This window comes from Rhinolophus ferrumequinum, chromosome 5 (genome assembly GCF_004115265.2).
Source record: "Rhinolophus ferrumequinum isolate MPI-CBG mRhiFer1 chromosome 5, mRhiFer1_v1.p, whole genome shotgun sequence".
Lineage (NCBI taxonomy): Eukaryota > Metazoa > Chordata > Mammalia > Chiroptera > Rhinolophidae > Rhinolophus > Rhinolophus ferrumequinum.
In genome coordinates, this window is record NC_046288.1 from 77,643,997 (window position 1) to 77,671,604 (window position 27,608).

Sequence of the window (27,608 nt, forward strand, 5' to 3'; positions counted from 1 at the left end):
GGTATCTCATGGTCCAGTCAAATGGACTCACAACATTCACCATCAGAACAACCTACTTACAGAGAACGTCCTTGGGTGACAACACATTCACCCAGACTTCTCGGCAGACTTCAGCTTTGAGGCTGAGACAGACAATTTATCAAAGAAAGATGATTTTGTGTCTAATAAATCTAGGAATGTGGCTAAAGAGAAGTGCCTGAGCCCACTTACTCAAAGGATGCAAATTAGTTGACACACTGGAATTTTTCTTCCATTACATGTGGAATGTAAGAATATAGTACCTGTCTTTCTCTGGGTTTTGGCAAGATCCATTTAGAGTCACCATACATCTGACAGAACATTTCAGGGGGGTGTCAGCAACCTACAGTGAGAGGTAGATTGAGAATGATAACATTAGTTCAAAAACTGCAGATACGAGTTGCCTTTCCACACAAGGAGGCCCTCCGATAACTGGAGTGCATTTCTGATGGGGAGAAGAGCTTAGCAAAAGCCTAGGAATGGAGAAGGACACTTTGAAGCAGAAGGTACAGTTGGAGATCTCTACAGAGCAGGGTCTCTAACATGGAGGAGCAAGTGTATCACCGGGCATAGGAAGAGAAGATTACAAATCCTATTAGTATATTTAACAGTTTTTTGTTGTGAAAAAAAATTAAACTTGCAGAAAAGTTGCAAACGTGGTGCAGAGAATTCTCATATACCCTCACACAGCTTCACCTAATATTAACATCTGACGTTATCATATTTCAATGATCTAAACCAGGAAATTAACACTGATACAACGCCATTAACCAATCTCCAGACCTGGTTTGCATTTTGCCAGTTTTCCTACTAACATCCATTTTCTGGTCCTGGATTCAATTCAGGATCCCACATTGATTTAATTGTTGTGTTGCCTTAGTCTTGCCTAATCTGTAATAGTTCTTCAGTCTTGTTTTTCATCTTTGAAGACTAGTGATCTTCTTATTTTGTAGAATGCCCCCCAGTTTGGGTTTCTCGGGTGCTTTCTCATGATTCAAGAGGTCATAAATTTTTTGGCAAGAATTTCACAGAAGTGATGTACCGTTCTCAGTGCATCATCATATCAAGTGGTACATGATGTCAACGTATTTTAGTGCTGGAAATGCTAACTCAGATCACTAGGTTAAGATGGCATCATCCAGGTCCGCTATCTTCTAATCGCAAAGTTACTGTTTGTTCTTCAGCAATTAAAACATTTATGATGGGACAGATTTGAAACTATGCATATCACCTGTTCTCATCCTACCTTTACCCACGAAGTTTAGCATTCACCATTGGCCCCTTTTTGCAACAATAATTACGATGGTATTTGCCTAATGGTGATTTTCTAATTTTATCAAAAAAATAAGAGAGAAGTTTAGCTTTACTAATATTTAATTGGATTTATACTGTTGCCTTCGTTGGATCTATACATCAAGATAGATACATAGGGTTTAAAAATAACAAAAATGCTAATTTGCCCAACTTCACATTTGACATTACTGAGAAAGGTATTTAAAATATAAATTTATACATCCATTATCAATAACCATAAACATCTTCCTAAGTACATAATCTTTCAGTCCTGACAACTATGATAATCAAGTATGGGAATAAATTGAATTTACAATCTGGTTTTCAAGTACTATATCCCTGTGTTAAACTATGATTCACAAAAATAATAATGAGCAAACCCATGGTTACCACTAAGCATCTTTCTATAATAATTTTAGTAAGATTTCTCCAGAATTGTATCATTAAGAAACAAATAAAATGTTATTTGTTTGAAACTAGGAAAAAGGCTGGGAATAGATTACCCCTCAAAGCCCCGAGAAGATGCCAAACCTGTCTACACCTTGACTTTGGACCTCTAGCCCCCGGAACGGTGAGAAAATAAATTTCTATTGTTTTAAGCTACCCAATTCTGCAGTACTTTGTTGTGGCAGCCTGTTTTGTATTCTTTTATTTATTTATTTATTTTATTTTTTCAATGAAATTTATTGGGGTGACATTGTTAGTAAAATCACATAGGTTTCAAGTGTATGTTTCTATAGTACATCATCTGTATATCACATTGTGCGTTCACCACCCAGAGTCAGGTCTCTCTCCTTCCATCACCATACATTTGACCCCCTTTTCCCTCTTCTACCACCTCCTCTCCACTTACCCTCTGGTAACCACTAAACTGTTCTCTGTGTCTATGAGTTTTTGTTTCTTTGTTCTTGTTCATTTGTTGCTTTCAATTTCATATCCCACAGATGAGTGAAGTCATATGGTTCTCGACTTTTTCTGTCTGACTTATTTCACTTAGCATGATAATCTCAAGATCCATCCATGTCGTCGCAAATGGCAGTATTTCATCTTTATTGATGGCTGAGTAGTATTCCATTGTGTATATATAACACATCTTTTTTTTTTTAATTTATTGGGGTGACAATGGTCAACAAAATTACATAGGTTTCAAGTGTACAATTCTGTAAAACATCATCTGTAAATTGCATGTCTGTTCACCCACAGTCAGTTCTCCTTCCATCACCGTATATTTGATCCCCTTTACCCTCTTCTACCATCCTCCCTGCCCCCTTACCCTTTGGTAACCACTAAACTGTTGTCTGTGTCTATGAGTTTTTGTTTCTTTTTATGTTTGTCTTGTTCCTTTGTTGCCTTCAGTTTTATATCGCACAGATGAGTGAAGTCGTATGTTCTTGACTTTTTCTGTCTGACTTATTTCACTTATTTCACTTAGCACAATAAGCTCAAGATTCATCCATGTTGTTGGAAATGGCAATGTATCATCTTTTCTTATGGCCCAGTAGTATTCCATTGTATATATGTACCACATCTTCTTTTATGAGATGGTTAGTCAGGTGTAGCCACGAGAGGACACAGAGGAGAGGTTCAGGAAGCAAAGTTCATTATACTCCTAGGTCCTAGAGGCAGGAGGCAAGGCAGCCACACAGGGCCACATGGGAAGACACCGAGGTGGTCGCGAAGCAGAAGGCAGTAGTGGGGTAAAGCTTAGGCCACAACCTTTACTGGGGTTTCCGAAGGAAAGATAAGGCAGGGAAGGGAAAACCGTTTAGGACTGACCAGGTGGAACAGTTCTGGAGGGCTCTAAGGGTCTCTAGTTGCCTGGTACCTGGCCCTGGATGATTCCAATAGAGGAATATTGCTTCCGAGGCAGCAGAGGCCAGACAGAGGCGGTTGGACTCTGGATTGTTTAGTTTTCATATCAAAGGCAGGCTCCAATCTGGGCCCTTTGTTATCTCTAAGAATTTGCTAGTCTCTCCCCAGCCAGAAAGCTTTTTTAAATTGTCAAAACATCATAATGTTTTTAAAGTACATATATAGTATATATGAATAATTAATATACATGTATAATTAGATACACACACAATACACATCCCTAGGAAACCAGTGCATCCAACAATTAGCAATGTTTTTGGGAATCTGGGTTAGTACTATATTGTGGAAATTCTGTATTGAGTTTATATTTCTTAGATGCTTGAAAGATTTCTGAGCAGAGATGTAGCAGGTCAGAATTGAGCTTTAGTAACATTATTCTGGTAGTGGAGTACAGAATAGATTATAATACCAGGTGCGTAGAAACGGAGAGAATGATCAGAACATGACTGCAAAACCTTGTGTAAGAGGCATCAAGAACCCAGTCATGAAGCGGGGAGGGGGAGGGAGGGGGGGTGTCTCTGAGAAAAAACAGATGGTCCCAAGATGAGAGAGATTGTGGTGGTTTTTTTAATTAAAAAAATTTTTTTATATTCATGATTGTTAGAATGTTTACCAAACAGGAAAGGAATTTTTAATATTGTTCAAAAGCTTTAAAACTGGTTCTGCCTTTAGAACTTAGAATTCCACTGATGGGAATCTCTCCCATGGTGGTCATGAAAATGCGCCTCTCAGATCTCTGAATGCCAGGAGCATAATGGAAGGACAGCCCCAGCTGCTGCGGTGTGAAATGCGCTGCCACCGCTGTCCAGCTGAGGCCATTCGTGCCATGGGCTTCTGCAGCCAATGGCTGAAGGCAGCCGAGATACTTCAGCAGGATGCTGCTGCGAGATGATGCCGGACTCCTCTGATAGGTCATGTGGCTTGAGTCCTCCCATTTAGACTTCTGGGAGTTTCTCAGAACTGCACTTCATCCTAAGATCTTTCCACACAACCTTCCTCCCTTCCTCTCTCCTTTGCAGGGCTTAAACCTGCATCTTGTTTTTTTTTTTTTTTTTTAAATGCTGCCATGATGGAGTCTTTTTTTTCGTTTTTTTGTTTTTTGTTCTTTTTAAGGAGGGCGCAGCTCACAGTGGCCTATGCAGGGATCGAACTGGCAACCTTGGTGTTATCAGCACCACGCTCTAATCAACTGAGGTAACTGGCCACCCCTAGACCTGCATCTTGATGGCACGGTTCTTCCAGCCTCCCCCAGCTGCCTCCCATTCCCCCCCAGGTGCTTCTTCTAATAAATCTCTTGCATTTCTAATCCTGTCTTGTGCTGCCTTCAGAGGACCTGACCTAAGGTATCGCTAAAAGAAGCACTAAGAAATAGTGCAGAAGATTTGCAATGAATATTCATTGCAGTATTTTTCAAAAGGGCAAAAAATTGGAAATTTTCTAAAAATCCAACAATAAGAAAATGGTGAAACCCAGCATGGTATCCCCATAAACGAGAATATCATGCACTTATTTAAAATTATGTTTTTAAGATTAATGATATCAGAAAATGGTCATATATATAATAGTAAGTGAAAAGATATAAAATTTTATATGTAATCTTGCCACAATCACATTTAAAAATCATCTATGTATGCTTAAACAATTCCCTGGAAGAAATATGCCAAAAGGTTCGTGATTATTTTCCTCGTTGTAGAATTCCTGGTTTTATTGTCTTTTAATTTTTTTTTAACTTTTAAAATTTTCTCTAATGATCATTATTACAATTATAATTAGAAAACTTCACAACCTAAAACACAGTTTTATTTAAATCTGATATCTAAAACATATATGTCAATGGGATTTTTTTTCTATTTTATTATCTACAGTTTCAAGTGATATCTCACTTGATTCGACTAGTGCTTGTGTAACTCCCATGAAAGGAAGTTGACAGTTTAGTAGTAGAAGAAACTAGTTAATATAGGAGTGTGGTATGACGATACCTATATGACCTGACCCGGAGTCATGCCCACTGTGGATGGGCAGACACACCCAGAAAAATGTTTCACCAAATATCTGGGCACCCTCTGGCCCAATCAAGTTGACCCCTTCCTAGTTCCCAGGGATTGGATGAATGGCCCTGTACCCCCAAGCCCTTCACGTTTATCCTGAATGCTCAGCAATTCTCACTGTGAATCCCGTCGTAGGCACACCGACCATCCCGTAAGCTGCTGAAGGGCATTCCTTCCGCGGTACTCTCAATACTTGGTGCCCAGCTCTAACCACAGCAGCACAGCAGACCTCTGAGGATGGATGGCCTGGATCACTGAACGGAATCACCTGTCACCAATAAGGCATCCTGTTCTGATCACTGATTTGACTCTGCAGTCCATGATGCTATCCTCCTTGCCTCTGGCAATTGAGAGGCCTCCATTTGGCCCCTGCCAGGCTGGGATCCAATTACTCCCAGTGCATTTAGGTTTCCCAGTTCAGTGACCACAGTTCCCACTGTCAGGTCTGACCGGTAGAGAACAGCGATCACAGAGCTCTTCAAGGTTGCTGGTGCTCCCCGCACAAATTTATTTCTCACAATCATGGTAAGAGATACGTCTCCTGGACCCTCCTGGTGTGGGTGAGTAGGTCTTCAACAACAAATCCTCCTACATTCCAGTTTCCCCCAGCCTTTGAATCCCTCCGTCTCCATTAAACCAAGGGAGGTCCAGCATTTCCATCTCCCTCAGTGGGGGCCACCTTTTTCATGTCCATGTTTCAGCCGACCAACCAAGCTGTGAGAGACCTTCCTACCTCCCCAAGCTGCAATAGGAAATGCAGAGTCTCTGCTTCGTGAGCCCATGCCAGGAAGTCCTTCCACATAAGTCCAACTTTATGTTCCTTCCACATTACCCCATGCTCTTAACCTCCATTCCCACATGTCTCTTCCAGGTGTCTGTCTGTATAAATTGGAAAACTCAAGTAGTTCTCTGGCAGCTTAGTGCGCGTCCTGCTGGGTCACTTTTCTTCCTTTATTTTTCAGGACCTGCTGGGACTTGAGTGATTGGTCTAGAAAAAGGGGTGGTGGTGGGGAGGAGAAGCAGTATAGTCTTGCACAATCACTGCCTCAGGGGAGGCCACTACTGTTCCCTCAGACAATGCAGGGTTAATTCCCTCAGACAAAGGAGGAGAGGCAGCTCCCTCTGGGAGTAGACAGACAAACCTCTTTCACTGGTAAAGAAGGCTCATCAGAATTTGGGGGCTCGGTGTCCCCAGCTCCATCAGGGTCTTTCCACATGTCTCCAGTCCAACTTTCAGGATCTCATTCCTCCTTAGTGTCCTCACTTTCACAGGAAACACCCTAGAAGGCTGGGACTTCACCTCACTTTGCAGTTGAGCCAGTCCAGAAGGAGCATGTGGGTGTGGTTTTCAGCAGTCTGAATCTTCTGGCTCGAGGAGATACGGCTGTCCTTCAGAACACACAAAGATAGTTTTGGGTCATATTTGAGGTGCTTTCGCTGAGAATTCAAATCCCTGAACTCATGCTTTACTTTCCCCACTTTGTCCAGTGACATTTGGAGCAATGCCAAACTCATTATATTTGAGAGTTTGACCAAAATGTTGAAAACTGTCATGTATACAGTGACGCAGATCCTTGCGTCTTATAAATGGGTTATTAGTATTCAACGGTGATATTTTGTGTATCTCTATTGCCAGATCATGCCTTGGACTATCTACTTTACTACTAAAACTAGAGTCGTTAGCCTCTTTGAATGTAGTCAGATTAGCAAGCCAATTCCAGAAACCACAGGACCAACTCGGAAAAGCTTATCCTTAAAACTCTGTTCTAGAACAGGGGTGACCAAATTTTTTTTTGTCGGGACGGGTTTTTTTCCCGCGGGCACCCCCTCCTCCTCCAATACTAATCAGAGCAGTCTCCGGTGGGCACCACAGTTAGAGGCCTTCCCGTCCAAACAAGGTTGAGCGATCACAGCTGCTAGAAACGGACCTCCCCGGCACCCCAGCCAGATTCCCCCCAACCCGGAGGCCTAACCCTATAAAACAAAGCGCCCGACCCCAGTCAGTGCTCAGTCTTTGGGAACAATCCCGCTGAGCCCGCTGGCGTAATACAGCTGTGTTCTCCCTGATCTCTGCGTGCCGCTCTAGTCTCTGGGTCCTTGCTGCTTTTTCCGCAACATTTTCAATGTTTTTTACCAAGGGCCGTATGCGGTAAAATACACAAACAGCCGGGCCACTCACTTGAGGTGAAGTAGGTATTGCCTCACCTGGTTTATTTAAGTAAACTAAATGTATTTTTGGAATTTGCTGTGGGCCAATTAAAAATGGATTGCGGGCCGCAGTTGGCCCATGGGCCGCAGTTTGGATACCCCTGTTCTAGAACTACTCTCAGTACCAAAATCTGGATTAGTCAGAGCTCTCCAGAGAAACAGAACCAATAGGATGAACATCTGTATCTCTATCTCTATCTAAAGAGATGTATTACAAGGAATTGGCTCACATGGCTGTGGGAGTCCCAAGGTCTGCAGGATGTCAGCAAGCTGGAGACCAGGTGAGCTGACGGTGTAGCTCCAGTCTGGAGGCTGGCAGGCTTGAGACCTAGGAAGAACCAATCCGGTTTCAATTTAAAGAAAGGAAAAATTCTCCTTTACTTGCGAAAGGGTCAGCTTGTTGTTCTTTTCAGGCTTTCACCTGATTGGATGAAGCCTACCCACCTTGGGGAGGGCAATCTGCTTTGCCAATTCAAGGGTTAATCTCATCCAGAATATCCTCACAGACACACCCAGAAAAATGTTTCACCAAATATCTGGGCACGCTCTGGCCCAATCAAGTTGATCCCTAAAATTAACCATCACAATCCCCATTGCCTAGTACCCGATGCATTGTGATGCCAACAAATATTTGTACAATTGAACTGAGCATACAAGTCATTGTGTATATAAAGTATTGATTCATTTTGAAATTAAATTGTCACTGATAATCTTACAACATGTTGTGTGTTTTGAAATGTTTGCTACAGTAAATGCAGCCAGACGGAGTTTGTCATGATGTGCTAAGTACAAGATAGCGTGTGGGTGCAGGTTTCTCCGCAGACGGCTCAAAGTCTCTTAGTCCAGTTAATGAGTCAAAGAAAAAGTTGAAATATAGACTGGGGAGGGCTCCCAAGAAAGCGACATTTACATTCAGACCTGAAGGATGAATGCTAGATCTTCATTGCCTTTTTTCTTTTTTTTTTTTTACCATTGTGAAAAATCAGAAAAGAACGATTTATGGCCCACTATACATCACCCAGTGGGTGTTCTTCCGCCAGCTCCCAGTGGGGGCGCGGCAGCTGGGGGGCTGGCACACATGCTCACAGGGGTGAGCTGCTAGGTCCTTCCCCACAGTATGCAGTGGAGAAAACCAGGTATATTTCACATTTTTCTTCAGACTTTCAAGTATTGTGTGAATTTCCTTCACAAGTATGTATCATGCATTCCACCATTAAAACTAAGTCAAAATTAAAAACTGCGGGTGGGACTATCTCCATCTAACTCTCTTATAGGGCAATTTGGTAGCATGTGACGAAAGGTTTACAAAGTACAAACCCTTTGCCTTAAAATAACTACTTTCAGAATTTTGTTGTGGGTGTACAGAAGTACATGAGGTCACCACACACACACACACGTAACTGCAGTGACGTGTTCATGAACTTGATTGTGGTAATCATTTTACTATGCATATGTACATCAAATCATCATGTTGCACCCCCTACATAGATACAATGTTTATCAATTATACCTCAATGAAGTAGGAAAAAAAGGTATCAGTATATTCACTCAAGGATGGCTGCATAAGAGAAAAATTGGGAAATACTGCATATATCAATTCTAAGGGACAGATTAGGTCAGTTAAGGTCCATGCACGTAAGGAAATTGTCCTTTTCAAAACAATGTGTAGAAAACAGGTAATGATAATTCACTTGGGAACCAAAGCAGATAAAAGCAAAAAGTGGACTGATAAAATCAGTGAGTAAACACTAAGTCTCTAGCAAACAGTAGAGGCACTAAATGCTATTTTCAAGAGCACAGTACTTTCTCCAAGTTCTCTCTGCTATTAAATACTTCAAAAGCGATGGCAAATGACAGGGGAAACCTGGCCAGTTCTGGAAAATGTACTATTATGTACAGTGATTTTCCAAAATAAATTGTTTGATCTCGGATTAGGGTAGGGCTTTTATGAAAGAAAAACACACATACACTTTGGATGTCAGTCCCAATAATAGGGGGACTCAGAAGTCAGTTCTGAGCCGGCATGGGCATTGGGGGCTCCTTTGTGCACCAATGATTGTCCTGATCCAAGTGGTGCTGGAGAAGTTCGTCCTCAGTAGGCTTTGGGAGATGTTGTGCGGCCACACTGACTTGCCTCCAGCCTTCAGGGTGTGTGTCAGCGTCTCGGGTGTCAGCAGCCAATCAGCAAGTCTCCTGGAGGGAGAGCGGCAGGAGGCGTGGGGCTGGGGAGGACAAGGAGGGTGGGTTTAAAAGTAAGGTCTCGTAAAACAGAGCACGAGAAGACACGTGTGATCTCATGGGTAATAATTTGGGTATGTTAGAAAAAAAATCTGTGCAATCGTCAGAGAGTTAGCTGGCACTGGCTTGCCATGTATTCATTTGTGAAATATTTATCCCACACTTTATTTGGTGTAAGTAGTTGAGTGGCGTGGCACAGTGTGTGTGTGTGTGTGTGTGTGTGTGTGTGTGCATGCGCGTGCACACACATGTGTGTGCGATGGTGAGGGGGGTGTCATATAAGCTTAGTAAGATGTAGAACCTTCCCTCAGGGATCTTATCCATAATTTAAGAAGGAGGCCCAATACTGTGTACAGTAGCTTCTCCATGTACCGAGAAAAAGACACCTAACTCTGCAGGGCGTTGTGAAAGATATAATATAAAGCACCCAACTCTACATTTGCATGACGATTAGTAGGCAATCAGTGAATGACACTATTATTTTATTATTGTTACACTGATTAGTATAGGAGGAGACAACAGGTAGGGTTTCTTTGCACATGCTTCCTTCCCTGCCAGCTCATGTTGTTCTGAGCTAAGCCAGCATCTTTGTGGTTGGGTTTGGAAGGTTTGGCATACAAGGTCCATTTCCCATCTCCATCCCAGTGTGAGGGCTGCTGTGACAAAGTCCCACAAACTGGGTGGCTTAAATTATCAGAAATGTATTCTCTCACAATTTTGGAGGCTCTAAGTCCGAGATCAAGGTGTTAGCAGAGTCATGCTCCCTCTGAAGGCTCTAGCAGAGAATCCTTCTTTGCCTCTTCTTATCTTCCATGGTTTCTGGCAGTCCTTGGTGTTTCTTGGCTTGTGACAGCATCACTCCATTTTCTGCCTCCTTTTAATAGGGCCATGTTCCTTCTGTGTATGTCTGTGTCCCTTTGTCTCCAGCCATTGGATCTAGGCCCACCCTAACCGAGTAAGACCTCATTTTTAACTTGACTGCATCCACAAAGACCCTATTTACAAATAAAGTCACATTGACAGGTACTGGGGGGTTGGAACTTGAACTTACATTTTGAGGGGACACAGTTCAACCCACTACAGTTACCTTCTGGTAAGGACCCTGACATTTGGTTAGGTCTTTTATTTAGGAGAACCAACTCTGGCTTAGGCTAGAAAGGTTGACATGTGACCCCGGAATGGCCACTCTTTTGGTCACCGTGATTGGTTTAGATGTGGGCATTTATATCCAGACCAGGTAATGAGATTCAACACTGGCATTTCTATTGGAACTCCCACAGCGGAAACCTCTCTTTCTGTTGGGTAAGTTCAGACAGATATAAGCCTAGATGTGCCCATAGCCACTGCATGGAGAAAGCCTGAGAGTGAGGGCTTGCTTTAGGCTCCTGGATCCTGCTGTACCTGAATGCAGACACCTCTGACTTTTTCCAGTGACATAAGCCAATAAATTCACTGCTTTTCTTTTTTGCTTATGTCATTGGGAGTAAATTTCCTTTACTTGCAAACAAGAGTCCCAAATGATACACTGTATCCTCTCATTTAGATATTTTTTTCTTGTGTATGACAAAATGTGTTGGGGTGGCCAGTTAACTCAGGTGGTTAGCGCGTGGTGCTGATAACACCAAGGTTGCTGGTTCGATCCCCCCATGGCCACTGTGAGCTGCGCTCTCTTTGAAAAAAAAAAAAGAAATGTGTTGTATGTCTCTATGACTATCATACACTAGAAAAGGCCTGTTTTCTGTAAGGCCTGTTCTCTGTTCTCAACCAGCTTACAACCTAGTGTGGAGACGGACAGAAGCTGTGCACATACTGGTTGAGAGCATACAGGGAAGAGCTAGACTGCTTGGGTTCAGTTCCCACCCCACCAATTACGGGGTAACCTTGGGCAAGTTACTGAGCCTCTCCATGCCTATGCGTCCTCATCTACAACATAGGAACAATAACAGTCTTTATTGTACGGGATTGTTGTAAGGATTAAATGAGTTAATATTTATAACATGCTTGGAACAATGCCCGACATTTTCTAACAGCTATAGAAGTTAGTTATTGTTATTGAGCAGAAAGTATCCTTCCTCGTTTCCTATAATGGTTCTATGAAATTAGCGCTATTATCACCATTTTATAAATAAAGAAACTAAAACTAACTTCTGTGATGACAAAGGGCCTTATAGAGAAAAAGCTCCTGGAAATGGAGTCTCTCAAGTTATCAAATTTACCCATTTTTTGTTTGCCCAGTACCTAGCATAGTACCTGACTTGTAGTAAGTACCCAATCAGTGCTTTCTGAATGAATGAATCGAATGAATGAATGAATATAGCTGCTACACATCCCTATTGTATGGATAGCCTGGCCGGGAATTAGTAAATAAAAATTGCTAGGTCACCTCCTAGGATTCATTCTGATAAGTTTTCATCCATTTATTTTATCAAAATATGCTGAGCACCCACATGTGCCAGACACAGGCAATATAAAAGTAAATAGCAAATACAGAAGTGATTGCAAATAGTGATCAGTGTTAGAGGCTTAACAAACAGAATTCAGTGGCGGAAAGGGATGGAGCATTGAGAGGTTATGTAGATAATTTGGCCATGGATGGCCTCTCTGAAGAGGTAACATCTTGAACAGAGACTGAAGACTAAAGAAGAAATAGCCATGCCAGGGGCAAAGAGAGAATGGTTCTAGAATCTAAAGGAGAGAGTTTGGTGTGTCCTGGAAACGAAGGGGAAGGAGTGTCATGGGAGGAAAAGGAAGCAAGATGTGGTTGGAAGGGTAGGTGTGGAGGGCAGATCACACAGAGGCTGAGAGAGGAGGGTCCAGCACCTGGTGGTACCCAGTGAACACTTGTGAAATGATTAAGGGAATGTTGGATGATCCACGCTGCGGGGTTGGATTTTACTGTTGGTACTTGAAAAAGGAGCTGTTCAGTGGCTCTGGCCTTCCTCAGTTATTACAATTACTTATTAGATTAGGTTTAGTTAGGAGGACATTAGAGAATGACAGTGAGCACCACAAGAAAGGAAATCCAACGCACCTCCAAAACTGTGGGTGGAGACAGATTTTCAAGCTTTTTGGGACAGTCAGTCATGCTGATTCCTCCTCATCCATGGACTGACTCCATCTGTGAATTTTAAATGCCTAAACAATGACAACTGGTACTGATGAGAAGATGGCTTTAAGAATTCCACAAAGTCATCAATCATTTTCATACTACGTAACAGCCAAGAGCAACGAGAGAACTTTCTCAGTCTCTGTTCCAGGTCTTCTGTGTCATATTTTCCAGAGAGAACTTACTGAGGAAATGTGTGCTAGGGCTTGATTCCTTTGACTGAAATCCACTTCCCAAAGCAGAGTTCAGTTCTTGGGTCTGTCCTCGAGTCTGCAAGTCACCCTGTCTTGTTATTTTCTGGCTCCCTGGTGCCCATGCAATAAACCACAAATGCCTGAATATCGTACTTAAGGCCTTGGAAGAATTTGGCTTCCACATCTTTCTACTGTCTCTAACTTTTTGCAAAGTTTCTTGACTTTGATGCCAAACATTCATTTCCGTGACATTTGCGCTGCTGAACATGACCTTTCTCAGAATTTCATCTTTGTCTCTCTGACAGATCCTTTGAGGATAAACACAAATGCCAACTCCTCGGTGAAGTCTTCCTTGATTTAATTGGTTTGAATGATTCTCTTTCCTTGAAGGCTCTTCATAAATTAGCATTGCATTTATAAGTTTGAAGACGCTTACCATATTATGCCTTAGATTTTTCTGCCTTATCTTTACTGGTAATGTCTACTACCTATCCAGCCTGTCCTCCACCCTCACGGCCTCACGTTACATTTGTTTCTGAGATTGGTAATGTCTTTCACATCTTCTAATAATGACAGTAACAACTACGAACACTTACTAAATACCAAGCACTGTTCTAGTCAATTTATGTGTATTAATTTAATTCTCATAAGAACCATAGGATTGTTGTTAGCCCTGTTTTACAGATGAGAAAACTGAGGCACAACAGGGTAAGTGCCCAAGGACGTACAGCTAAATGCAAGATTCAAGCCAAGTGTGCGCTGTCAGAGGGGTAGTGGATGGGGAGGAGGTGGGTTGTCACTGTGTGAGGGATATAAATGATAAATGTCTAACTATTACATTGTTTTGTGCACCTGAAACTAATAATAATAATAATAAAATAGTAAAAAAAAAAGATTCAAGCCAAGTCAATGAAGCTTCGAAATTTGTCTTCTAGAAGATTATTCTAGAACTGCCTCTCTATTGAAAAATCCCTGGAGTTGGAGATTGGTTTTGTGTTCACTTTTGTTTTGTTCCGGGCTATATTCCCAGCATCTGGCACAGTGCTCGGTATAAAGTAAGGGCTCAATGTATACTTGTGATTGAAGGAAGCATATTTTTGCATATCTGTAAGTCACTTGAAAGCAGACACCGTGACTTATTATATGTCTTTATCTTTACCTTCTTGCTGTATCTTGCACATACCTGTTACCTGTTTGTTGAATGAAGAGGCAGAAAGAAAAATATAGGGCACAGAAATAGGTAAGGAAGGGCAGAGAGGGGGAACCGAGGAGTGGAAAGAAAACTAGCTCTCTGAAGCAAACAGAGTTGCAAGAAAGAATTGGAGAGGGTGCAACTGGATAGATTAAGGAAAGAGGCAACGACTTAAGTACCTTAATGGGACCAGGCAGGTAAAGGAAAATTAGGGACATTGTCTGATGAAGGCCACAGAGTGATGGAAACTAGGGTCAATTGACAAGCGCTAAGAGGCCGGTCCCACTGCATGCTGCCATGGAGGCAGGAATAGGGCCAAGGGTTGCCAGATCTTATGATTTTTCAAGAGAACATGAAAATCTGGAGTTTATGTAAAGTTAATTTTTTTTTCAACTGTTGGCATTCCAAATTAAAGGAAAAACAAACACTCTGCGTTAAACACCTAACTTGAAGACAGAAAAATGAGACTCTAAGCTTAAAGGTCAGGCTAGGGCACCTTGAATGTCTGTGTGAGGACTTTTGGAGCTTATTCAATACTCAACATGGTTCAATCTTTGTGGGTAAGAGTGCAGTCACATTGGGGGTTATGCTCGCTCATTTCTTTTATGGCATACAAATATTGCTTATTGAATTTCCCCAGGGTTTCCTAAAGGAGTAGATTTGCAGTCTTAAAATAACACTTCATTTCTGTCTCTTCTCAGGTTCAGTCCTGGGCCATGATAAGATGAGTCATAGCTGGTCCCTCAAGATGCAGAAAAGCAAGGCAGATAGGCAAGTGGCAAAACCAACCAGTTAACAGCGCAGCTTTGGAAGTAAGTGCTGGAAGATTTTTTTTTTTTTGGGGGGGGAAGCAAAGTAGGGGAGTAGCTTGTCAAGGCTTCAAGGAGAATGGGTAGAAGTGGAGGGAGGGGGACAATGGATGTCTGAAATTAAGCAGGATAAAGAATATAATCCTGGTGATAACAGCCGCTTCATCCTCTTGCTGTTTCTCCCACTTAATTGGGTACAGATGGCTTGAGAGCATCCTGTGGGCTCAGTGCCATGCTGGCCATTGGGGACCAGTGTGGGGACACAGTCCCAGAGAGCAGCTTCCAGGCTCTCGGCCTCACATGGAAAGGTGCTGGCTCAGGTAGTAGATGGCCGTCAGCTGTGACTGGTTGGCCATCAGCTGTAACCAGTTGGCCAATTAGCCACTAATATAACTGCCGTGACTTCGTTGGTTGGTTGACTGGTTGGCAGGCAGAGAAATGGACGGTGGATTGCTGATCGTGTGGATCCTACTTTGTGTGTCTCACCCGGCTGCCAGCGGGAATATAGTGGTATGACTCCCCTATCTATGGCTCCGTGGGTGTTCCTTTTTGGCCTCACCATATCCTGCGTTCTTGTGTGGGGAGCGGGACCAGAGACCTTGCATGACACCCCACGTGACAACCAGGAACAGAGATCCCCTAAAGATGAGGGTGAACCTGAGCTTAAGACAGATGTGAATCCTGTCCCTGTCACTTATTAATTACATGACCTTGAAGAAATTTCTTAGCATCTCGAGACCTCAGTTTCCATATCTATAAAATGAAGAGAGTGACTGAATCAATCACATTGGTGTATTGTGAGATTAGCGAAGAATATTTGTGGAAATCACTCAGCACAATGTCTGTCACATAGTACTTCACAAATGACATCAATTACTATGGTTACGTGTAAATTCTCTAGTAGAAGAATATAGGAGATACACTGTTGACCCAAAGGGGGAATTATTTTTTATCTTTTCCTTTTATTTACTGCCTTTGTAGAACACACTACAATTTGAAACGATGTTCCCGGAGGCTTGTTTGTTCTACGCCGTCTCCTCCCTCACTAGGTTGCAAGGGGCAGGAAGACAGGGAGTCTACCTGCTGTCCACCTTGACCTCCTGATGTTCCTTAGTATCTAAGTACAGACTTTGAACAACACGGGTTTGAACTGAACAGGTGCATTTATACGGAATTTCCCCCCCCCCCCAATAAATACAATCAGCCCTTCATATCTGCAGGTTTCGAATCTGCAGATTCCCAGACAGTATTTTCTATCCTCTGTTGTGACTCTGTTTTCCATCAGTGTGTGGTTAAAATGGCGGATGCGAAGGGCCCACTGTAGAGTCAAAAGTTCCAGGGGGGTTTTCGACTCTCTCGTGGTAGGTGCCCCTGACATCCGAGCTGTTCAAAGGTCAACTGTCTTAGGTAACTAAGAATAATAACATTTTTTGAGCATTTATGTGTGTGGGTTCTAATACATTCTAGTGTATCATTTCATCTTATTCTTTGCGACAATCTTGTGGATGGTTCCTATCACCGTCCCCGATTTACAAATGAGGTGAGTGAGGTACAGGAGGCATTGTCATTTGCTCAAGTTCACTGGGCAGGTATTCGAAGTGGTGGAACCAGGGTTGAAATGTGCCCTACGCTGGTGCTCTAGCCTGTGCCCCCATCACTGCAAATGGACTATCTGTGCAATCAGTGAATTGAGTGGGTAATGAAAAAGTGTTCACAGGGGAGGAGACAGTTGAATTGGATAGAAGGATGAGTAGGAGTTTGCATGTAAACAAGGGACAAAAGTACAAATGTGTGCATGTGTGAAATAAGATTGTGACTTCAGAAGGTCAAGTATAACTAATTAATGCATTAATTGTTAGTGTGATGTATTTGATAGAGACACAAAGAGAGAGACAGTTAGAGAACGAGACAGAGAGAGAGTGACAGAGAGCGAGCAGGTCTTAACCAGCCCTGTGTGCCATACCAAGGAGTTTGGACATTTTCCTACTGGCAGCAAGGAAACACTGAAGGGAAAACTTGGGACATGATCAATTTTCCTTTTCTACAGTCAACATTCTGATTAAAATAAGGATGAATCACAAGTTAGAAGTGAATTGTGAATCTGTGAGCAGGACCCCATTTTGGAGACTTTTGCAGTAGGAGGCATGAGAAACCATGTGGACCAAGCATTATAAATTTTCAGATATTTCTGAATTTGGAGTCTCTAGGTATTGACAGGGAGCCATATTTCTAATTATAATTTGGAATGGTCCGAAAGAGCAAAACTTAACCTTATTCAGAAAGGGGGTCCCTAAATGGGATCTTTGAGCTGTTTTTTTTGGGTCAGTGTTGGGCTGCACATGCCTGCTAGGTGGTACCTTAGGTTCTTCTGCTTAACACCCATGTAAACACAAACTCAGGCAGGCACTAAACTCCTGGAAGGTCTTTAGTTTGGGAATTTAAACACTAGGAACCATTAGGTTTTGCAGTGGCTGTCATTCCAAAACATAAATCATGCCAAATTTGTTTGAAATCTTGTCTTAGAAGGTTGTGTGTTTTGACAAACCTTGCAGCAAATTTGGTTCAGCTTTTGGATTTGTAATGAAACCTGAAACCAGGCATGCTGGCCTGCCTTGGGGTCTTCTCGGACAAGTTTCAAGCAGCCTTAGTGCAATGCCTCCCCTAATCTCATCCTGGCAAGGGACATTATTGTGTTGGGCTGCTCTGGGATTTTGGGGTGGACTCTGCAAACATTGCATGCAATTATGGAAAAGGGCTGAGGAGGACTGTGATTTGGGGCATTTCCATGCTTGGGTATTCTTAAGAGTGTAAATTGCAGAATTAGCAATACCTTATCCCCTGTTGGCTAGTGACTTGAAGCTACCCCAAGCCATGATTGGGGCAGAAAGTTAATTAATCTGCTTATTAAAAAGAAGAAATGTCTCATTTGCATGCATTTACATTCAGGTCTTGCATGCATCATGCTTTTTGGTGGTCTGCTTTCTTTCCTTAATACCACTGACCTAGCTAGGTATTAACTGGGTATGTTTCCATTTTCTGTGCCTGGGCTTTGTTTAAGGGGTCTATGTTTGGTTATCTTTGGTTCCAGCAGAATTTGATTGTCATATAGATCATTTAACTTTCTATAGAGATTATTTTCCTTCCCATGGGCTGTTTTCTTCCAGCTATCATATAACACAGCTGGGCAAAGATTTATATACTTGACCAATCTTGGAAAATAAAGACCTGTCTCCATCAGAGTTGGACCTGTTATTGGGGGATGAGCCATTCAATTGTCTGCGACTTCCTACTCAACTGAATTTTTCCATTTTCGTGGAAGTTTTCTCCTTCTTGCTTTTTGTATCCTATTGGGAGGTCTGCTTTGGAGTTTTGTTTTTTTTCTCCTGGGAAGAAAAGCCCGTGGCTCCATGGATGTATGTTAAGCATTCCACATTCTCAATGATCGTTTTTACCTGAAAATGCTTAGATAACCTGAATCCAGGCCCCCTTCATTAAACCAGCTTGAAGGAAGCCTTGTGAGAAGGGGGAGGGGGCTGAGAAGAGGAGTGATGGGTGTGGTGGGGGCGGGGAGGGGGTGAAAAGCAAAGACTGTGACTAGCTCTTGAAACCACAGCAAGTGAAACCAAAACTACAGAGGGAGGTCAGTGCAGAGGGAAACCTTTGCATGTGAGTGAATCACCAGTTCCAATGTGGGAGACCAAGGAGCCTGTGTTTCTGCATTTTGTAGTAATCACTTTTCTGATACATTACAACAGTGTGGCTGTCAGGGGTGAGTGGCTCAGGCAGCCTGTTAAACCACCTATATGTTAACAAGCTTAGCAATCAGGTTGTGAATGGTCTTGACTGGAGGAAAAAAATTAAAACCAAACCTTAGACCTCTGTCAGACTGTGAGGAGAATTATATTTTTGAACTAGTCTACAGTGCGGACAGGAAATGACCTCTCCACAAACTGCTTCTTTAAAAACAAGCAGTGGTGCCTAAAGCTATCCAGCTTCTCTCTCTCTCTCTCTCTCTCTCTCTCTCTCTCTCTCTCTCTCTCTCTTCCTCCCTCGCTCCCTCCTGTCTGAGCTCCTGCTCTCTCCCTCTCCCTCCTCTCCCGTGCTCTCTCCCTCCCTCCTCCCTCCCTCTCTCGCCCTCCTCCTCCCAGCTCTCCCTCTCCTCTCTTGCTATAGAGGGCTCCAAGAGCAGTTCCCAGCCAGTGTGTTCAGCCTGCCTGCCTGCCTTCCTCTGTGTGTGTGTGAGCGCGTGTGCGTGCGTCTACTTTGTACTGTGAAGAACACAGCCCATGTGCTCTGCATGGACGTTACTGATACTCTGTTTAGCTTGATTTTCGACAAGCAGGCAAGATGTCCAGCACGCCACATGACCCCTTCTATTCTTCTCCTTTCGGCCCATTTTATAGGAGACATACACCATACATGGTACAGCCAGAGTACCGAATCTATGAGATGAACAAGAGACTGCAGTCTCGCACAGAGGTAAGTACTTCAACCTTGGGTGTGTGTTTGTGTATGTTTTTTGTTTCTTAAGCTGTTCGTGGGCTTTTCCTAAGGTTGCTGGCTGAATTCTGAGGGAAGTGTCCCACTAGATACTACCACGTATGTGGAAATGAGCGCCGGGATGAATCCACTAGTTTGAACGCTGGGTTTCCAGGCATAGCAACTCTTGGAGCTGGGGACAGTTTCTGCTGGAATCTAGAAATAGACAGCCCAGCACTTGACTTGCGTGCTGGGTCTCCAGAAACGCTGCTCTCCCAGAACTCCAGGGTTTGCACGCTCGGAGTCAGTCCCCTTAGTGTATCTTAAGGTATAATTCCAAGGGATCTTGTGATCATTTGCATCTGGCAAAATAATTTTTTAAGAAATCTCAGATGAAGTCTGCTTTGACTTGCATTTGCTTTTCAAAGTCATCAAAATCGAGGTGAAGGGGGCAAAAGAGTAACCCCGCGTACTTTTCCGAACTAGCCCCGGAGGGACACATGTTTGTAGATTTCCCTGTTAAATTCAGAAACCAGTTGCTTGGGGGTGAGGAGGTTCTTGACTTTCTCCTTTCGCAATGGGAGTGTCTCCTAAGGGCTCTACCTTCCCCAGGAGCTGGCTCAGCAGACAAGCCAGCTCGAGTTTTTGCATATTTGTGATTTTGTGCCTGAGAGAGGGAGCCTCAGCCTCCTGGGCCAGCTACTCTGGGAGCAGAGAGGAGAATAGGACTTTCAGAACTTTGTAAATGCAAAACTCCAGGCTGCCTCCTGCAATTTAAATATTTAATGCCAGTTGACTTTTCTCTGTGCTGCTGCTGCTTGCTGCTGGGCAGTCCCTTTGACTGGAAGTTGGGGCTTTGTGTTGAAGTGTTGCGAGAAGGAGTTTGTTAAAGGTGCACCAAAGTCACTTTAGGGAATAGAAATCGCCGAAATTCAGTCTTCTCTGTAAGAGTACAAATACTCAGAGGGTGGATGGCCAAGAGCTTTTAAGGAATAGCTTTGGTGGAATTTTAGATTGAAGATTGCCACTCAACTCTGGAAAGGGACTCAACTAAGGTTGTATGATAAAATAAAACACACTTGCTTGAATTGTCAACGGAACTGTGGAGAATTCACGAGGTTGAGTGTATTAATACAGTTAACAAGATATGACCTGCTTTCTGATTGGCTAACTGCTGGACAAGGACTGATTTTTTTTTTTAACCTGGATTTGTCTTTATTACTGCTATTTTCTTTATATGCTAATAGCACCATAGATGTTAAATATAACTGACAATACTGTTGCTCTCCCTCTGTAGAAGCCAGTAGCTTTACAGAAGTGTAAACTCTGTTGTGCTTTGAGTGGTAAGCTGTTGGCAGTAAATGATACTTGCGGTGTGTGTATGTGTGTGTATGATAGTTTGGACATTTCATTTAGACCTTTGCATCTGTGTGTGTTGGGATCTTAAATTGTTGCATAAACTATTGGTGGTCATAGCCTGCTTTCAGAATTAGGAGGATAGAAAATGTCTTATAGTTCAGACACACACGAAATGCAATATGAATTTGGGGTAAATGTGTTAAAAATGTAATTAGCTTAAAAAAAAGAGAGAGACAGAGAGAGAGAGACCAGGGCTCAGTTCTTGAACAGCAACAAGATCTAAAAAATAACCTGCATTCACTTTACATTTTAGAAAGTTTTTGAGGAGGTGTGGAAAGGTTTTTTTCCCATCCTCCTGGGTTAGGAGAGCAGGCAGGTCTCTCTGTGTCCCCTTGTGCCCCTTAATTAAAACTTGGCCAGTGCTGAGATGGGAGATTTATCTGGGAGACTTCTCCATCCTGGCCTCATAAAAATCTGCAGGATGCAACAAGGTCCCCACTTTTGTTTCACATTTGAGAGAAAAACCTTTGAAAAGTCCCCCATTCATGTTATATTTCTTTAAAAATGGCACATTATTAGGTAATGTTATTAGCTAAACTCAGGTACTCCTAACTTTGGGATTATGAGGTCTTTTAAAGATTTTCCTCTAAGTAGAAAAAAACTACTTCATAACTCAAGAACCTGGAGGGAAAGCGTAAAACTTTTTAAAATCTCTGTGACTGTGACAAAAAAGCACCATGAACTCTTTACTGGCGTGTTCTACAGCTAACCTCAACATTTCCCCCCTTAATTAGATCGTTTTTATAATTATTCAAATAATTGTCCCGACAGTTCTTTGCCAAGCAGTAAATAATGTCATGAACCGAAGGCCATACATTTTTTTTCCCATTTCATATGAAAAAAGGAGAGAATCAAATAATTGCTTCTGAGATATTTAAATATTAACATTAAATATTGAATGTTGATCATGGTTTATAATTAGAAAATATTTATACAAAAAATAACTTTTCATGAAAAAGTTGTATTGTGCCTTTACCAATGATAATTATTTATAAGAAAGTTGCTCTGAGCCAGAGCGAGGGATTGGTTGGGTATTAGACAATAATACCCAGCAAGAGTTACCAGTTTATTCACATACAAAATCAAAGAGATTGTTGAGCAATTACCTTTCGAATTTAACCAATGTATCCAACCATTTTGGGCAATAGGCACCCTTTTCTGGTTCCCTATCCTATATTACATAGTATCATTTCATTGACTTCTAATACCACACACACATGCCTATCTAGGTAATACTCTCAACTCCCCGTTCCTTTTTGAGCATAGAGTTGGCTAGAAAAGAATTGTAGCAAATCACTTTACGATGAATACATTGTAATCGAGTTTATAGAAGTTTCCTAGAACCTTCCTTATGGAAAGGAAAGAAAGTAGTAAAGAACCCTGGTGTTTACCTACCCTCCTTCCATCACTGACCCTCAGGGCAGTCTCTCCTGGGGATTTATGCATTTCTTCCAATTAAATCAAATCAAAGCTCTTCAGAAGCTGGGTAGTTTTAGTTTAAAGAGCATTAGATTGGGCGTTAATCCTGTTTCTAACTTGCTTCTGTAATTTACTAACTAGTTGGCATGGATCTTAGTTCCTCATCTGGGAATTGCCTGCAATGCCCCTTTAATTTAAAAATTCAGATTCCACAAAAATCCCAGGTTTGGTGTGAGAAAATATTGTGAACTAGAGAGCACACGCACACACGTTATTTCTTCGCTCATGGTATTTAGTTTAATATAACAACTTGTACCAAAATAGTAGGCGAATAGTGGTGGAAATGTTGAAGGCAGAAACTCGCCAATCTTATTTAAAGCTAACCCTTGGAGCAAGGAGTTTCTGGGACAAAGTAGGTACTCAATAAACATTTGTTAACTAGCCTATTGATGAGTGAATCAGTAGATGCAAGAGGAGAGACAGTTAGAGAACTATGCCATTGAAATGAACACCTTTCCTGAGAAACACAATTCTGATGCCGTTGGGGGGTGAGTACCCCTGAAGCTGCTTTGGGCTCCCCCTTGCCAACCCCCTGAAAGTGCTCATCCCCACATTTTTCACATTTATTTTATCATGAAGTAATTCATATCCCTAATATTTGTGACAAAAGAAAGCGAGGGTCTAAGAGAGATTAGAGGACCTCATCTCTTTTTAAGGAATATAGATGTGTTAAAGCAAACAAAAACAACAAAAACATGTTTTAAATGCTGTTGGCTGTTCTGGGAAATAAAATTTCTTTGCAACATTAGAATCTCAGTGGAATTTCATAAAGAAATGTGTGGGTGTTTCCCCCCTTTTTAAATGCAATTAAGAGAAACTCTTTGAGATTTGCGTCATTGTTGGTCACTGTAATTCCTAGGCAGTGGGAGGGGGTTTTATTTTCCGTTGTGTGTGCTGCCATGAATTGACTTGATGTCTTCCAAAATTCATGTATTTGAATGGTCTTGTTGTCCCAAATGTACTTTGGAAGAACACAGCTACGCAATTATATAATTTAACATTGCACACCGAGTGTAGTCAGATAGGATATAAAATATATATTCTAAAGACTTCAGAATTTGTTTTGTAAAAAGCTTCAAAAATAACAAAAACTATTTTTTTTCCATTTCCGGAGGCCTGTGCTATGAGATGAAAATATAGGGAAAATGTGAGACACACAGTGCCCTTCATTTTAGTGAGGAGATTTAACTAACGTTCGATTGTTATAGAAATTAGGAAACTTTATCAAGTAAAGTTATAAGAATCCTTGTTATTGTAGATAACTTTCCTATAACTTGTTTCTTCATTCAGTGACCAAAAATGTCTCCATTTTAATGAAGATGTTTTGAAGTCAATTGTTTTCATGTTGGCAGTGCTTTCACTTTAATAAAATACCACAAACATCAGGGAAGGGTGGGCTCCATTATGCATTTCTTCTGTTTTGAGATTTTTTCTTTTCCTTTATCACTATTACACATCCCACTCCAAAAGGGAAAACTGATTACAATGGGCAGCTGCACACAAGGATTTTATTAGAATTACAGTTTTTAGTTTTACAGGATTTAATATGAACATTAAAAATGTTTGAAGACCTTGAAATTTAAATCTGCTGCTTCTCACCCCTTCTCAGCTCAACTCTCAAACTCCCTGGGGAGGGTATGGGAGGGGTTGTGTGGGGGGGTTCTCAGTCTTTTCTTTCAGCTACATTTTTATATACTTCAGTCACAGGGTTTCAAGTTGTAACATCATGTTTATTCATGGCATAGCTCAGTATCATTGATGTTCAGATGGAGTCTAGTTAAAATGAGATTAGGTTAGGTATTTTGGATAGGTGGAAAAAAAAAAGAAAAATGCATTGTGATAACTTGGAATTTTTTGTTTTTCCTAGAAATTTAGAAAGAAAAATGTTGCTGTTACTCTGAGGCGTATGAATGATTTTCAGTGTTAAACACAGAACTTTCCAAGTTTTTTGAAGAGGGTTGGTGTGGAGTGGGGGAGGGGAGAATTGGTAGTGGTAAGGAAAGTTATTTTGAAAATGTTAAATGAAACCAAAAGTGCAGTTTTAAAAATGAGAACTTCCAAACTCTCGTATTTTTCAAGATCTCTGCATCGCCTCAGAAAACAAATTGCAGGACTCTTGTACCCATTTTATTTTCCTGAGGTCTTTTTTCTTCTTTTTCCATTTTCTTACTATGGGAACTGTTTTTAATTAAAAATTGCTGCAAACTAACTATTCGTAGGAGGCCATGAAGAAAAAAAAAATCTCTCAGCTCACATTCAACACAGATTCCTATCTGCCTAAAATCAATGCACATTTAAATTTCTCCCTTTTTGGTGTGTAAATTATGATATAGGATATAAAACATGCATTTTTTATGCATTTAGCTTTTTGTTTGGGTTTCAGAAAGAAATTAATTTAAATTGTATGGCGAACAGGGCTATAAATCTCCTTTTATTACATTTGTCCACATTAACTCATTTTTCACAAGGAACACAGAATATCCCCTTTCTGAACAAGCAAACAAAACATTAAACAAACAACCTCAAACATTCAACTTTATACATCATCAAGAACAGGATTCATAACCATTATTTGGATTTGGTTGGTGGGTCTCAAAATATAATTGATCTGGGAAAACAATCTCTGTCAGACAACAGAGCTTCAAAAAATATTCTGATGTACATATTACATGTACCTTTGTTATTTTTTATCCAAGATATTGTTGCTCTCTTCTTTCTCTCTTCTTTCACCTCCCTCCCCTCCATCCCTGTCCCCTCCCTCCTTCCCACCTTCCTCTCTCTCTTTTTAAAAAAATCAATTTTGTCCTAGGTTTTCTTTTTTTTATTTAAATTCTAGCAGCATGCATCTGAACATAGGCAATTATGAACATTTAAAACCACATTCAGTCATTTCAAGAATTCCCATACTTCAGGCAATGACAATACCAGAGTCTGGAAATACCGCGATGATTAAGACATTTTCTGTCATCTAGAAGCTTACAATTTGCTAATGAAGGGAGCCATACAAACCCGTGCTTACAATAGGTGCTATGATAGATTAATATGAAGTGTAGTGTGGGTGTGTACGTGTATTGAAAGGTATCCACATTTCTGAAAGGTAGTCATGGTAATAAAAACTGGCATCTATGGAGTGTTTTCCTTCTGTTGGGTCATGGTGCTGAGTACTTTCTTTAGGTCAGCTTATGTAACCCTCATAATCACCTCATGACGTAGGTACCACTAAAATCCGCATTTTACTGATGAAGAAACAGAGGGTTAATTGTCCAGGGTCGGACAGGTGGTAGTTTAATTTTAGAAGTTGTGCTGTTACGTACTCTGCTAACGTACCTCTCTCAGAAAAGAAATAATAGTTAGGATTCTAGTTTCACCTGTGGAAATTTATCAGGCGAATATATTCATTGTTTCCTAAAACAGGTTGACTTTGGCAATAGCTGGAATGTTGACTCCATCCACCTAACTTGGTTTGACTATTTGTCTCTCAAATGCCTAATTTGAAAAGGAGCCATGTGAAATTCCAAAGGATGGAGCCAGAGATGGAACATATACCCTGGTTATTGAAAACAAGAACCAAAATCAGCTGCTCTATTGAATAAGGAATACATTCAGTGTTCATTGAAGTGGCCTTATCTGAAGAGTCACTGGAATTGTGGTGGAATATTTTGCATAGTCATCTAAAAGTTTAATTACGTTACTTAAAAATACTTAGTGTTCCATCCAGCGCTTGACTCTTCTCAGGCGTGCTCTATGGAAGATGGTCTTTTAATCATTTAAAACAGTAGTAGGATGAGTATAAAAGCTATTTCATTTTTGATGGTGCCACCCTCCCTCCCCTTGGAAATGTTAAGTATGAGATTAAATTAGAATTTGGCATGGTGTTGGCTTCCTTAGCAGGTAATCAATTAGGAATCTAAGAGAAAATAAAGGCATGGAGGGAAGAGAACATCCAGCATGTTTTGGCTTCCCACTCTCCTAGTTTGATCCTCTCCTAAGAGGCAGTCTCTCCACATCGTGTAGCTCTGCATTTCTTTGTGGGCGGTGATGTTTCCTGTCTACGCTTGCAGCTTACTTTAGCTACCTGTGAGGACATTTTCTGTATAGTACATGCCTGCCAATGACTGAGATAAGATGGATGGACCTCCTCATGTGACCTGCATGCATTCTTGTTCTCCTTTAACAGATGAGGAAATTGAGGCTCAGAGAGATAAGGACTTTTTGCTAGCGCCTGAAAGGGCAGTCGCCACATTTCAGTCTCTTCCTGAAAGTCAAGGGGACATTTACCCCTTGGCAGGGTCCTACGTCCCTGCATGGTACTCCTGATGCGCGTGGGGAACAAAGTCCCAGCACACAGGTTCAGATAGAGTGAGGAACAGCTTTATTTGGGAGCCAATGTCCCTCCAGCCAATGCTCTGGTCAGCACAGAAGGTTATACAGAACAGAATGGAATTTAATCATGAACCAAGTCCCAGAGTCAATCGAGGTGGAGAAGGTCTCTGGTCCGGGAGAGACCACTGGGCCCACGACAGGTCTGAGGTGAGCTGGTCTTGCAGGGAAGAACTTCAGAGAGTCCCGGAGTATGGCAGCTTGCCCCTCGCAGAGGGTCTTAGCCGGAGCACCCAGTCAGACCACTCACAGCACTGCTCTGGAGTCCTGCTTTTATCCTCTTTTCCTTGGACTTGTTTACTTCTTAGGTGATAACCACAAATTGTTTTGGTGAACGTGTTTATCACTCAATTTTGTTATGCTCAGTTTCACACAAAAACATGTTTTTCACTTCACTCTTCCCAGTCTCACATGTGTGCGGCCATAGTCCTCGCTCTCATCCCTACTAGTGAATAACTTGTTTTGCAAACCTCAATCCAACATATATAATATATTTTATATGTTCCACACAGGACTGAGTCCGTGCGTGGACCTCCCCAGGGGCTGGAACTTCTAACTCCAGCGTTCAGTGTTCTCTCCCAAAGCTTGCTGGTGAGGGCTACACATGCCGCCGTGTTGAAGGCTCTGCCGGCTGCACCCTGCCCTCACTTCACTACCACTCTGACCAGCCTAATTTGAAGTTTTAGTTTCCCAATTAAAAACAGGGCTTAGAATTAAACATTTAGCAGACGCCTCTGAAGAGGGACCTGCCCCGTTGTGGTCACGTCACAAGCCCCATCCTCTCTTTTCAGGGTCAGGATGGCTTCCTAACTTTGCTCCCGCTTTCTACCGTGTTCCCCACAAGTAGCCAAGGTGGTATTTTTGGAGCATAAA

The 27,608-nt window shown here is 41.8% G+C and overlaps 1 protein-coding gene across 10 annotated transcripts in view; it reads left to right on the forward strand.

Annotated features, from left to right (window-relative positions):
• Positions 1–18,999: 18,999 nt before the first annotated feature.
• Positions 19,000–27,608, forward strand: part of LDB2 (LIM domain binding 2) — a 346,005-nt gene continuing 337,396 nt past the window's right edge. For 9 of the 10 annotated variants that reach the window (XM_033106564.1, XM_033106560.1, XM_033106562.1 and 6 more), the window contains exon 1: positions 19,040–19,457. In XM_033106564.1, coding sequence (XP_032962455.1) covers positions 19,326–19,457 — 132 coding nt within the window. In that variant the 5' untranslated portion in view covers positions 19,040–19,325. Of the gene's footprint in view, positions 19,458–27,608 lie in introns of all 10 variants that reach the window. The other variant, XM_033106569.1, reaches the window with a different exon arrangement.